This window comes from Anabrus simplex, chromosome 8 (assembly GCF_040414725.1).
Source record: "Anabrus simplex isolate iqAnaSimp1 chromosome 8, ASM4041472v1, whole genome shotgun sequence".
In the NCBI taxonomy this organism is placed as follows: domain Eukaryota; kingdom Metazoa; phylum Arthropoda; class Insecta; order Orthoptera; family Tettigoniidae; genus Anabrus; species Anabrus simplex.
Genome location: NC_090272.1, coordinates 233,815,693 through 233,831,100, shown reverse-complemented (window position 1 = coordinate 233,831,100; position 15,408 = coordinate 233,815,693). Strand labels below are relative to the sequence as shown.

Here is a 15,408-nt window from a genome sequence, read left to right as displayed (position 1 = left end):
CAATCCCAAATTTCTTTAGTTAATTTTCCACCAATAATGTGTTTCTTCTTCATATTGTGTAGGGGTTTTCGTTATCCACCAATAAAGTGATTGTGGGCGGGTGTTTTCTTCCCTAAAACGCCTCGAACTTTCCGCGAGAGTATATAAACTGCTGATTTTAGGGTCTCTGCGCCACTTCTGTTCCATCTTTCAGTGTGTAAAGTACATAGCAGGGGGCGGGAAGCGCCTCTTTCTTCGGCAGCGGTCAACAACAAGGTAATGGCCGATTAATAACTTCTTTCTTTGCTAGCTCAGCAGTTTAACTCTCGGGGCGGGTCCGAAGTTTTTCCATAATGTAACCTTCCTTAAAATGTAAAGTCCCTTAGCATCTATTATCTTTTAAGGCTACATATTGGGATAGAGAGTGCTTAACCCTCTCGAGCTCCCACTCATTTTGTTTTGAGGTGAACTTATTTCTCACAACCGATTCTTCATTAATGTAAAGTAAATTGTTCTTTTCTAAAGTCACCTCTGTAGTATGGGATTAGCCCTTGCATTAGTGGCCTAGAGCCAGATTAGGTTTTAAAACAAATGCATTAGGAGTGCAGATCGCCTCCTCTCAAATTGTTATTTTAGAGGTCATGTAATTAACCTTCTTCTCATTTAATAGACCTCAGTAGGATGGGTATTTTACCCCTGTGTATATGTCCTTAGAGGACAGCTTGAAAGTGGAATTAGGTGTGGCCTTTGACAGGCCTGAATTTTGAGAGCAAGTTGCTCTTTTCTCGAAAATTTTGTTTTCTGCGCGCCTCAAGGAGGCCTTGCTGTGTAATTTGGAGCAAGTGCTCCTAGGCATGAATGGGGTTTTCTGCCCCTCTGTTGAAACTTGTGTTTGGGGTAAAACTGGGCTAATTGCTCAAGAATTGTGAGGTTGGGACTCGAAGCCCAAATCCTGTAAATATTGTAATTGTATTTTTATTGCCGTGCTACTCTGTACCTGTCTTTCGTGTTAATTCTGAATGTTGGAAAGAAAATATAACCTTGTTAATTTTACATGCACTCTAATTTCGTAGCTTGAGACCCGTTCACACCCGCACCTTCTTTCACCTCTAACTACCGCAGAAACACGGTAACAATAATAATAATAATAATAATAATAATAATAATAATAATAATAATAATAATAATAATAATAATAATAATAATAATAATACACTGAACATCACTGAAATTCTAGTAACATTCAAGCTCAAGGATTTTTTTTCTAACATCGTTACGGTTTCACTGGACCACATTTATTCAGGTTTACAACCATGTTCACGTATCCTTGCCCACAGGTCCTTCATTCTCTTAATGTGAGCACATCTTGTGTCCTCTGACGAGGGAAATCATTTTGCTCATTTGACCTCTTCTTTAGGTACCCTCCAATCCTGGATTTTTTGTTTAAAGATGTGTCTATCTAGGACATCTTGTTCAGCTATCCTGCTCAGCCTCAAACAGTCAGCCACTTCTTGGTGCCATCTAGGTTTGCCTTTGAAATGCCAAATTTGTGTTAGGATCTGTTTCATCAGCCTGCTACCAGACATACAGAACACATGACTGAAGAAAGGAGGCCTCTTTATTTTATTTTTTTATTAAAGCTATTTGATTTTGTGGTCCTCACATACTACAGGTAGTGGGCTCAATCTCAAGAAAGTTGAGAATGCTGCTGAAGAACACATTCAACACTGGCCTCTGTATTCTACAGCTGTGTGGCACTGGGCCTCCAGACAATGGATGTTAATATTACCTACATTGCTGCATCAATCTTCAAATTTCTTGCTTAAACATAAAGAGGTAGCATTCGCACATATTCTAAACTGTGCTATTATGTCACCATGCAATGCCTAGTTGCAATATTCCAAGATGAAGATGTGTGTAGTTACAACATGTTAACAAGCAGAATGAATGAATCAGAGTGACAGTCATCACAGGTTGACTGTATATGTTCAGGATAATTTAAGCTGCTCGACTACAGTAAGTGGTATGTTCTGAGCTATCAGTGGAGAGATGGCGTGGGAGGTCATCAGTAGACGAAGAAGTTTGAGTGGTGTCTTTAAAAGTAGGAAAGATGAAGATAAAGTTGGAATTCAAGAGGACAAATTGGGGCAAATATTAATTTATAGGAAGGGGAGTTAGGGATTGGAATAACTTACCAAGGGAGATGTTCAATAAATTTCCAATTTCTTTGCAATCATTTAAGAAAAGGCTAGGAAAACAACAGATAGGGAAGTTGCCACCTGGGCGACTGCCCTAAATGCAGATCAGTAGTGATTGTTTGAAGGTCAAATAGAATGAAATGATGATCTAGAGCAAACCAGAGGTACCATGCATCACAAAGCTTCCCATAGATAAAACATTCACAATGTTTGAATGTTTGCAGAGTTGCTCAAACATTTCATAAAGTACTATTCATGAAATTATATTAGCTTAAAATTTTCACTGAAGTATCTTCTTGCTGGGTTGCAAAAATGCAGACTTATAAACACAAAAATTAAAGAATGAACTTCATTAATGGAAAATATCTGAAGAGCAAAATCCATGGTAAAGAGGAATTTTGCAGTACTTCACTACTCTTGAATAAAACCGGAACCACAGAGTAAACCCTGACACAAATGTTTGGATGTTCATGATGACTGTCTTGAAAAGCAACGTATTTATTTTCAGATTTTGTGAAATTTATTTCTTTTATGTTTGTTGGTTGGTCGGTTGGTCGGTTTGGTTGTTGGGTTGTTGGGTGGTTGGTTGTCAATAAAACTGTGATCTGTATAGACCTCTTGAGAATAGGTTCTTATACCAGAAATACAACTTTAGCTCAGCCATATTTAAAATGGTATGAGAACACTAAGCTTCTACTAATCATGAATGAGTTTTACAGAGGAAAGCATTCAAATGTTACCTTGAAAGTAGCTCTAAGGTTCACAGAGCCTTCAGGAATTTTGTGAACAATTTGGTAGCAATAAATTGTGATATTTTATTATATTGAACTAGCGTGGATAAAAGGAAGACAATGGTGTTGAGTAGAGGAGATTAAGAATGGAAGGGTACTGAAAGAACTGGATCAGTAAAATTATATAACAGGGAAATACATTTTACCAGAGTGTGAGAAACTTATTCTGGAAGAAGGAAGTACCAAGGAAGGATAAATTAGCTGATGTATAACATGCTGCAGAGACCTAGAAAATTACAAATAGACAGGAGAGTTAAATTCAAACCACTGAGAGGAAATTTTTAAGAGGTACAGTAGGAAAACAAGAAAGCACAAAGTAAGAAATGAGGATGACAGGAAGTAAATCAGAGTGGAAAAGTTTAGCAGAAGATTGGAGAAAAATAAATTGAGATACCAGTAGTTTGCACATGTTAGGGGATGGGAGCAAGAAGAAAAACAAAGCAGATAATGGTGGCTAAGCACTGCTGGTTGGATGGATTAATGTTCCGACCCAGCTGGAGCTGATAAAACAAACACTGGACTGTATGTATGCTTACTGTGTTGAAATACTCCATTCCAGTCTCCTTGAAGCTCTTAGCAATTTCAGGTGTTGTAATGACCGCAGCAACAGGATGCCCATTTCCCATAGGCTTTCCAACTGTTACAATGTCAGGAATAACATCTTCTCCTTGCAGCTGGAAAGCCCACCAATGCTTTCCCACACGGCCAAATCCCACTTGAACTTCATCAGCAACACACACTCCACCAGCCTCCCGAACATACCTGTAGTGAAAAGAGTAATGTTGTCTCATTCTAATTCGGCAATTGCTTGCAGATTCTCACAGATCATACATTTTCATCATGGACTAGTCTTTCAGCATTAATCTAAAACTTTCTGTTAATAGACTAGCAACCCTCAAGATCTCTTTTAAATATCGCACCCCACAAGAATAGTGACACAACTCAAAAAATGTCATATTTTAGTTATGACATGCACCATATGCAAAAATAACCCCCCTTTCAATCTAGAAAGTATCATAAGTGTAACTCCTCTCTTTCTTGCAAAAAATCACAAATGCCATTACCACGTTGGTATACTGAATATCATCAGTCAAGAATATTGACACTTCTTAATTGTGATTTATTTCATTGTAACTCTGCAAAAATGTGATGTAATATATGCTAAATTTTATCATGTATAAATCATGTGATCAAATATTATCCTTGATTACATGTGGTGTTCTAAACTTCTAAATTGGCTTTCAATGAAACGTTCATTTTCTAGTTGTGTCACCATTCTTGCGGAGATGCAATATAAGCAAAAACTTGGTGTTTACTCCAATTCTGTCTACAAGAAAGAAAGGGAAGAAAGAGCACTTTATCACAATAAATGATATTAAGACGCAGATCAATAAAGACAAGATATGATTTGATGTGTCACTTGATTATTCCGTTCTATTGACATGTTGGGATTCTCTTCCTCTGTGTTCGTAGTCTTTTACCACTCATATTTATCATTATCTTCCCTTTTTCTTATATTTATCCAGCCATCTTATACCTCAATTCCCACATCAGATTAGTCAAGGTCGCCCCTCAGTGAGTGCTGAAGGCAACCCTCCTGAACTCGTTGGGAACTGAGAAGGTAGTATACAGTACAGGCCTTGCCCGTCTGTGTCTTCATGTTTATCCTGGTGCCGACCTGACATTGTGTTTATCCTACTATGTGTTTCTTTTCACGTTTCCATTTATGACTTAACTTTGATACTTGTCAGTCATCACTAGAGCCCGGATTTCCATGCACTATCAAATCTCAAAATATGCATGCATTCATGCACTATCATATAGCAAAACGTGCACAATAAACTGAAAAATATGCACTATCAAAACATTATACAAAAATTACCATAATTTCTCCAAATTGTCTTGATTTAAGCTCATCCGTTTATCTGTCAGCACATTCTTCAACACAGAAAATGATCTTTCTACATCACAAGAAGTGACAGATGCATACTTAAATGAAGACATTTGGGATAAAGTGAGGTCAAATTGTACGTCTTTTATAAGCTTGACGAATTCAAAATCAGGATTTGAACGAAATAATTCGTTCATTCTATCGCTAGCTGCCGCAGCTACTTCTCCATGCGATGATTGCAGACACATTTGAATGTCCTCAATAACTGGTAACGATTGCCTGCTGCGATAGCAAAGACGTTTGACGAGTGAAAGTTACGGGTAGGAAATTCCAGGATAACAACGGAAGAGGGTTCAATGCAAAACCAGAGTTTGTAAGCTGCTATCTCAGTAACGCGGCATCACAGAAGTGTGATACAAGTTTTGTTTTGTTCGTCTAACATAGACGAAAAAATGAGCCATCAATGAGTAAAGCACAATTTACGGTTCATTTTATAGCAATGTACAATTGTAAAACCGGGACACCTTATTCCTAAGAATTAGAGATCGACGTGGGGCCTTCCGACTTAGGTCATTGTTTACTCAAGCAACAAAAATAAAGTGTTTTGTTAATTGGATTATAGGACTTCTACCGTATGTAGGCTACCGTCACATAGGATGCCAGGAATTCTCTCCATCTCTCAGTAATAGACATACTGTAGTCTATAATGAGGAAAAATTGTCCCAAATTCTGCAAACTAACATTCAGAAAAGGCACTATCATGTAAATTAACAATATATATGCGCTAAAGTTAGGAGAAGAGTCATATTATGCACTATTAAACGTCCAAATATTTGCTATTAAATCCAAAATCTTCCAAATATGCGTTATGCATGAATTTTCTCCTAAAAGGGCCAAAACATGCAAACATCCACAGAAAAAGAATGGTTATTTGGAATTGTTAAGCCATAAAACGAATATTTGCAAAGTTTGAGAAGTGTAACTAGCATATTTAAAAACATGCATTTGCATGGAAATCCGGGCTCTAGTCATCACTATCAATGATCTGCATTTAGCGCTGTCACCCAGGTGGCGACCCAGCCTTATCTAAACCTTTTCAAAGAACCTGGAAATTTATCAAACATGTCCCTTGATAAATTATTCCAATCCTTTACTCCTCATCCAGTAAATTAATATTTGCCTCAATTTTTACTCTTTAATTTGAACTTTATCTTTCCTACTTTTAAAAGCTCTGCTCAAGAAGATCTGTCTACTAATGTCATTCCATGCCATCTCTCTACTGACAGCTCGAAACATACCACACATTCACAACTAAGTATTTTTTATTGTCCACCTTGCCGATACATTAGTTGCTTAAGGCAACTTATTGATTAAAAGTGGTACATGTTTCGTATGTTATTAACATCATCAGCCACATAACACTGTTTAGATGAAAAATTCATATATTGACAAAGTATAAATGCTTTGAGAGAAAGTGACCTTAGAAATAGAATAAGAAGATTAAATGACAGCATTGTCAATGTATTGCCTTAAGTAACTAATGTACTGACAAGGTGGAAAATAAAAAATACTTAGTTGTGAATCTGTTACAGTGCAATACAGACCATGAAGTTGGTTTTGGGTAACATACCACTTAGTTGAGCAGCTCATCTCCTTACTCACAAGTCTTCTAGCCCAAAGTTTGAAAAATTTCATAACAGTACTCCTTTGTCGGAAATCACCCTGAACAAATTGTACTGCTTTCCTTTATACTTTTTCCCGTTCTCTTATCGAATTGTCCTGGTGATATTCCTATACACTGTGTTATACGACCTCCTTACTACAACCCCTAAATACTCTCATAACCATGTGAAGAATTATGCAGCCTTTCTCAACAACTTCATTAACATGATTACCCCAGTGAAGATCATTCCTTATATTAACACCTGGGTACTTACAGTGTAATTAAAACTAAGAGGACTTTTCCTCCTGGTGAAACTTACAACCTGACTTCTCAACCCATTTACCTTCAAACCACTGTCCATCTCACAACATTGTCTACGTCCCCCTGCAGTCGCTCACAATCCTGCAGCTCATTTACTACCTTATACAATATAACATAAGCTGCAAATAGCCTTCCTCTGATTCCACTTCTTTATTCACTTCACCTATTTGATAATAAATGTCCCCTACTTCATTTATTGCTTTCTTATATATCATTGATACAACATGTCTACACTTCCCTAAATCACATTAGTGTATCCTATGCCCCATACGCACATTTACTGAGATCCAAGGCTTGTTCTATTCTAGTTCTATTCCTGAAAGCAATCACTCATTTTCCTCTTCTGCTGGCTTGTTACATCTCACACAGTCAAGGGTTTTTCTGTCAGGGTGAACTATTGCAGTTTTCTACTTCATCTACAAGGCAGCTGGGCTCTTCTGGAGGGATCCTTCTCCATTGAAGCTGCCAATAACAACTTCACCGTAACCCTGGCAAGGGTGCTACCAGCTAGGCTAGCTAAACCTCTGTTCTCTGTCCTAGCTTGTGACAGGCGAGCATATACTGCCCCATGTTGGCAGGTTCGAATGTAAATATACAGCTTAATTCATTATCATTGTTGAATCTGAGGTTCTATGCTAACTATTTAGTGTCATACTAGCATGGGTAGATTTTCTGACATATAGACTGACAGAGAGTTCAATTCTAACTTCTCAACCCCACACTGATGAAACCATTGCCCTCACTATTCAGCTAGTATTTGAGATAGATGTTACTGTTTGTTTTCTAACCATAAATCTAGGAGGTTCTGTGATTTCTCAAGTTTTCATAATTACAGATTCTTGCTACAAGATGATATTGCTCACCTGAAGACATTTCGGAGATAGTTCTGCGGTGGAATAATTTGTCCTCCACAGCTTTGAAGGCTCTCGATAAAGAACGCACAAATCGAGCGGCCTTCATTTTGAACATTGTTGCAGAGTTTTCTCACTTCATTGGCGTACTTCTCACCCATATCTTCATCTGGGTAATCCTTGTCACGGAACTTTCCTCGGTACACGTCTGGACAGGGGGCCTGGTAGACAATACAAGTAAATTCTCTTTTCTTAATCCCTGATTCAAACAACCTGCATCAAAGTTATAGGAAAAGCAACATTTCAACCCTTCAGCCTAGAGAAATAAATTACTTAACAGTTAGTGGGTGTTGCAAGATTATATTAATTTTGATGGAACACTGGAGAAAATATATATATAACCTGTTTGTAGTACATCTTTCCTGTCCTGTAAAATGCTAGTATGAAAACTGTACATGTGTGTACATGAATAAAAGCTTAATTTCATTAACTTCAAGTACTTTAATGGGACTTTTCGAGTTAGGTTTCATCGTTCTGCTTAGTCTGGCCACCAATACTGGTGCAAACAACCTGCCATTTTCCCATGATGCTATCTAGTGGCAAATAGGAGAACCTCTTCAGTAAACAGTCTACATTAATCTCCAAAGAGATGATTCTGTTGCAAATAGCCACCCTATTAGGGTATCAAAAGATCAGCCTTCTAATAAGTTCATACGGACAATATTTATTTTAAATATGTTTGGATTAAGCAGGGCTCGAGCCATAACTCAAGATTAAAATTGCCACCATTGGGCAGATTGTCTCTTTCAGATTTTATTTGAAAAAGAAAATCTGGTACATGGTACTTCAAGTTATGGAATGGAGTGATTACAAAAACTGGGTTGTGGTAATAGTGTTCCATGAGATACAAAGATTGCCTTTGAGCATGACATCAGTGAGAGGAAAAACCACTGAGGAAGAGGACAGTAGGACCTCAAAACATGTACAGTGTACGAGGTGATAGAAAATAATTAATTAAACAACTGTGAGTATTGACAAGACTGACTTTTAATTATCAAAGGTGTATTTATTAGAGTAGAATTTTCATCTGTCTAGCAATCAAATGTTCCAGTAAGACTGGGAGTACAGCTGATGAACCTTGTTTGGTCTGTTAATGGTCTGCTAGGACACCACAGGTCATCAATGCTGTGAAACAAATAATTCTCCAAAAATCCTACATGAAAACGAAAGATAGAGAGAAGAATATTTCAAGAGAAGCAATGTCAAGGTGCTAAGAATTGACCTTGGTGTGAAAGCATTTTGTCACAGCACTGAGCTCTTCATAACAACACAACCTGAAGAAGCAGAGGTGGAATAAGTGCCAATCTCTACTTAAGCGGTAAGCACAGAATGGTCATTGGAAAATTCACTTTACTGATAAGAAAGTTTTTGCTATTGAAGAGCACTTAAACCATGCCTCAGATGCAGTCACAGCTCATCAGTTGTCTTGCCATCTGATATCACTGATCGTTTGGTGGAAAGTTGCTTATAATGGCATTTCGGACATTCCCTTTTCAAAGAAGGGCTTCAAAACATCCTCCAAAGTACACCAATACGTGCTGGTGTTTGTCTTGTATGAAAAAGAATTAGTGCAAAATCTTTGCAGGACTTCTGACAGTAAGATTTAAACCAGTAAGCTACCAGCTTCAGATCCTGTAATCACAGACCCAACTCAGGTGATTAACCCTATTTCACACCCCAATTCTAGTCCTAGCCCCAAACATTTTTTCTAAAAACCAAACCCCATAGTGCTACAACCCTAACACGCAAGTGCTGCCCATCCCAGATGCCTCACGAGGTGATGCCTGGTCAGTGTGACAAATCCTCTAGGCTATTAATCTTGGCTTTCTAGACCGGGGCTGTTATCTCACCATCAGTTAGCTTCTCAATAGTTCTAGTGTAGATTGAGTGTATCTTGAACCATCCCTCAGATCCACATAAAAATCCCTGACCTGGTCGGGAACTGAATGCAAATCCTTCGGGTAAGAGGCAGGCTTGCTACCCCCCGAATGTGGGACTGGCCCAAATAATTATGGTTACTCCAATTTCTACAGGTTATCTGACAATGATGTTCTTGGTCTCCAAAGTAAATAAGTAAAAACATGTTTTCCATAGGAATCAATATATACATTTAACTATCCATACCATGTCAAGGTTTTATCTCCACAGTAGCCAATATGTTATATTTTTCTTTTTTCCCCTTTCTGGAGAAATATAGCTTGGAATTGAAGAATATTTGCAGGCAGGATTTATCAAAATTGGCAAAATAAAGTACAGTGATGTCTTAATAATTACCATCATCATGATCATAATCATAGGTCAGCTACCATGTTGAACACATTTTTTAATTTGAGTTTTAATCAAATTTGTCAGGTCAGCACCAAATGTGTCACTAAAGATCTTTGACATGCTGACTTCGTACAACATGGATTGCCAGAAAGATTTTCGTATCAATAATCCAATGCTCTATGAAATACAGTATCATTGAATTCAGTCATGTTTTTTACAATAATAGGCTGACCATTCATTTCCCATGAAACCATTTTCATCAATAATGAGTTTGAGTCAAAGAACTAAAGAACAATGGACAATTCAGTTTAAAGAACACTTTGTGCATCGGAACTGCTCCTGGGAATTCCAGACAAGTTCTAATTGTTTATAAGAGAGTTGTTTGATTTCTGCTTGAAAATGTTGATCTTAAGTGTTTAATAATGTTGGTTTAAAAACAAATCTAAGGTGTAATTTATACACACTTCTTTGTGACTGTCTTGAAATTTTGTCTCCTTTTCTGTACAATGTAAGTTTTTGGTATCCTGAGCCTCAATTCCATCTAACTTGAAATATATAAAAATAAGATTCTTCATCAAAACTTTCCAGAATACCTACTTGAAATGTTTTTGTTCAAGAGCATTAATAAACCCCATTTGAACTTTCTATTAAAATCACTTAGATAATAAATTATCTTAATCATCATCATGATCATAAATGTATTGCTCAGTTACAATGTTGTACACATCTTTTAATTTGAGTTTTAATAAATTTTATCAGGTGAACACCAAATGTGCCGTTAGAGATCAGTGACATGCTGACTTCGTACAATCTGGCGTGTCAAAAGTTTTTTTTTTTTTTTTTTTTTTTTTTTTTTTTTAAATCTGACTACCTCGGCCAGGTTTGAACCTGGAATCTTGGGATCCAGAAGCTAATACTGTACCACTGATCCACAGATGTTTTTGTCAGTTTATATACAGACAATTATAATTAAATTTTCTTTTGATAACTCTCTACTTAAATTTTCTCCAAAGTTTGATATGAACTTGTACTTAACCCATGAATAAATATATCAGTTACCTCTTATACAGCAGTTTCAAGCAGAAAAGTTCATTGCCCACAGTAAAAGTTATCAGAATCTTAATACTCACCACGTGCACCCACTCTGGCTTTCCATTCCCTCCGGGATGATTGAACTTGTACGGCGAGATATCGATCAAGGAGGTAACGTGTCCATGGTACGCACTGCAACAAGCGTGCATGCAACTTTCTTACCACCCTCCACTGGCGGAGGAAACTATTCTAAAGAGCCATTACAAACTAGCTGAAAGTTAGTTCATTATACAATACAAAATGAAAAGTTAAAAGTGGCTCAAAACTATAATATTTATTAATCTTCTGTTGTTCTTCCTTCACTCTTGGACTGGAGCCAACTAGTAACTTTTTTAAGCTGAAATGAAACAAGACAATAAAAGTTTTCCATTAGATTTGTTTATTACTTCAAGCACTGGAAACAAAACACATGTGTTATGTATACAGTTTGATAGTGGCAGCACCATGCAATGGATTCTCTCCCCCTTTAAAAGACTGACATAGTCATCAAGTCCCATGTAACCTGAAAAACTAGAAACAGAGCCATGTCCACCAGATAGAATTCTCAAGAACATTAGCATGTAAAACAAATTACTTATCTTGTTTCAGAAGTATCATGAAAGAATAATTATAAGGATTCAGGCAAAACATAAGTTCCTGTCTCTCTACTCATTTACTCCTGTCCAGTAGTTATAGTGACTTGCTGGAATCCTTTACTGTGTCCATATTTATTGTGTATTCCTTGTCTTTTATCACCTGTACTGTCTTTTGTCCCTTCCCTTTTCCTGTGTTTATCCAGCTTGTTTTCTTATTCTACACTTGCTGCATCAAGATTGAAGACCTGTCAGGACGTCCTCTCAACAAGTGTTGACGTCTGCCCTCCTGATAGAGTTGGGAAACATAAATGACCTCACCAGTCAGGGCCTGTGAAGAAGAACTACGATTCATGAGGGGAGAGCTCATTTATTTGAAAATGGCAGTGTATGAGGATGTGCCCTTTTGTGCTGTCATGCTTGTCCTCGTCTGCTCTTTCTGCACCGACTGTTACTGTCCGACAACAAATTGTGTTGTGTACTCTTGAAGATTGTTTTTAGGCTGAAGATGCCCTAAATTGAGAGCAAAACATGTCCCATTTAACTGATAGTCTGTTTATGTAACCACTATAAGTGGAAATTAAAGTATTGAATAGGTGGATTAAAGAACACCTTTATTATTTTTGAAACATAGCACTTAGTCGAGCAACTCATCTCCTTTCTCCCAATTCTTCCCAGCCCAAACTTTGCAACATTTTTTTAACGCTACTCTTTTGTCGGAAATCACCCAGAACAAATCGAGCTGCTTTTCTTTGGATTTTTTCCAGTTCTTGAATCAAGTAATCCTTGTGAGGGTCCCATACACTGGAACCATACTCTAGTTGGGGTCTTACCAGAGACTTATATGCCCTCTCCTTTACATCCTTACTACAACCCCTAAATACCCTAATGACCATGTGCAGAGATCTGTACCCTTTATTTACAATCATATTTAAGTGATTACCCCAATGAAGATCTTTCCTTATATTAATACCTAGGCACTTACAATGAAACTCAAAACGAACTTTCACCCCATCAACGCAGTAATTAAAACTGAGAGGACTTTTCCTATTTGTGAAACTCACAACCTGACTTTTAACCCCGTTTATCATCATACTATTGCCTACTGTCCATCTCACAACATTATCGAGGTCATTGTACTTCTATTAATTGTAATACATGTGCAATTATTGTTCCTTTGGTGAAAGTTTTATTGGATCAAAATCTCAAACTATTATTACCATAATTAAGTTGGTACCATGTGAATATTTACATCTCTGTCAAAATTTGTTCAGAGAGCATTACAAAACTTACCATTTTGTAGCTTTATTTCATTTTTCTTATTAAGAAAATTACTTAGAATGTCATTTGTCATGACTCACCTATTTGTACAGTGCCACAGCAAGTAGTGCAGACTTTGCATGTGCTACATTCCACGAAGCCAGATATATTTTGTTGTCCATAAATTTTTGTGTCCCCCCCAACTTCCAATTGCCACTACTAATGATTAGCTTTATTTGAGAATGTTTCAAACCAAACTTACTTTAAACTTTTTGTTTAAACATTTTATACTATGACAGCTTTCTTGATAATGGACTGGCATAATTAATGAGGTCTACACAGAAGTTCTTCAATAGATTTAGGCATGCCTGCATGTATCTTGCCCATGTATCTTGCCCATGTATCTTGCCTATGTTCCCACTATGCAAATACAAATTATGATTTTGTACATGATGAAAATGATTTGCTCTTCAATAATTTCATTATCATTGATTGAAGATTATCCCTATTATATGTGCAAGCTGTTTCTGAGGCCATATAGTCAGCTATTCACGGTGTGTTGTCCATTTCCCAGCGGCAAAAACCTCTACATTCACCTATTATGGGAAGGTCATAAACATTGTTCACAGGAATGTGTTATAAACTTCACAGGCATAAAAGTACAAAAATACTATGAAAAAGGCCATTGAAAAGAGAAAATATTGTGAAACAAAATATGATTACCCAGTAGCAGCCCATGACAAAATTTTCTGGGGGGTTCACAGCAACATTTTTGTTCACACCTTAAATGTATCAAAGTAGAATGCAAATCAGTACAAAACAATTTACTTAAATCATTTTACTAAAAGTTCCTTGTATGGTTCCATCTTTTCTCATAATATGGTACAACCACTGCAAGTGAGGGTGCATTTTTCCAAGATTAATCAGTGAGTGTACAAAAAAACTAAAATTACTGCCATCAGACTGAGTCGCTCAGACAGTTGAAGCGCTGGCATTCTGACCCCAACTTGATAGGTTCGATACTGCCCGAATACGTCAGCCTTGTGTCGGCAGATTGACTGGCACATAAAAGAAATGCTGCGAAATTAAATTCCAACACCTCGGCTTCTCTGAAAACTGTAAAAGTAGTTAGTGGGACGTAAAAACAATAAAAATTTTATTATTATTATTATTATTATTATTATTATTATTATTATTATTATTATTATTATTATTATTATTATTATTATTATTATTATTATTATTATTTAAATTACGACTACTGCTAAAATGTTTTCTTTCCGTACCCTGATGGCGGGCCTCCTAGTGGGCGACGTCCTCTAGGAGATGTGCTGCAGTGATTTGAGGTGAGAAGAACACGAGAGAGGAGAGACCAACGCCACCGCTTCCCGAAAAACCACAGTAAAGCCGTGGCCACTGTTAGCCGAAGCTACTCACCTCGGTGAAACTAAAATTCACAGCAACTTTGCTACAATGCTGTAAGCTATTGTAGGGAATATTAAAAGATGCTAACACTATTCTTGGTATGACAACAAGCATAAAAATAATGCGTGCTGGTACTACATTTACCGGTACTCAAATTAATTTTACTGGAAACTATTCTCCACCTATAATGTAAATCAAACTTCTTCCCGCAATTACAAACACCTGCTCAGAATTACCTACTGGCAAAATTTTTCGGCAAGGTAATGCAATAGTAACTTCTGGGAGCTGTGGCCAGCAGTAGCAGGGGAGATGGCAGACCCTTGTGGTTAACTGTAATACTATCTCTGGTTTGAGACTGGCTTAGACGGAAAGGCATATACCTTACCGTGCTCCTCGCTCATGGGGGTTATCTGTGCATAAACCGAGACGTCATTGACATGCTCGTGCATATAGTCTTCAGGCTCATAGCACAGCAGCCAGTGTGCTTCCTGCATTGCCAGTCGAAACAAAGAACTGTCAGTGTAACAGAGCTTCGATATAAGCCGAATGCTTGTAATCGATTGATTCAACCAATTAAATTGAAAACAAGAAATAAAGCAGTTCAACCTATTCAATACAAGGAAAAATAGGAAATGTAATGTTTCATTCTTATTTGATTAAAAGCGGTACCAGTTTCGACCACTAATCTGGGTCATCATCAGCCGATTAAATAAAAATATAAAACAATGGATAGGAAAACAATAAGTAAAGGATAACTTTTTCACTAAAAGCAGTTCAAGAAGCAAGTCAAAGATCAGTCATTTATTAAATGATTGATCTTCGACTTCTTCTGGATTTTAGGATCTTACATCATGCAGTGCTAATCCCTATAGTGTTATAGTGCTTCTTGAACTTTCACAACCTGTGAGAAGAACAAGTACGGTACTTTAGCTAGCAACTAATTTTATTACATACACAACTTTCAATGTACTGTTGAAGGTAAAGGCAAGTCTCAGGCAAGTGTAGTGGAATGGTAGAGGAAGGCAACTGTCTATGAT

At 37.1% G+C, this 15,408-nt stretch overlaps 1 protein-coding gene across 2 annotated transcripts in view; it reads right to left on the bottom strand.

Moving 5' to 3' along the window:
• The window catches only part of LOC136879047 (5-phosphohydroxy-L-lysine phospho-lyase), a 60,767-nt gene that overhangs the window by 19,142 nt on the left and 26,217 nt on the right, over positions 1–15,408 (bottom strand). For both annotated transcript variants that reach the window (XM_067152781.2, XM_067152782.2), the window contains 3 exons: positions 11,153–11,246; positions 7,707–7,915; positions 3,505–3,730 (listed from right to left, as the gene is read on the bottom strand). In XM_067152781.2, the coding sequence (XP_067008882.2) occupies positions 3,505–3,730; positions 7,707–7,915; positions 11,153–11,246 (529 nt within the window). The remainder of the gene's footprint in view (positions 1–3,504; positions 3,731–7,706; positions 7,916–11,152; positions 11,247–15,408) is intronic.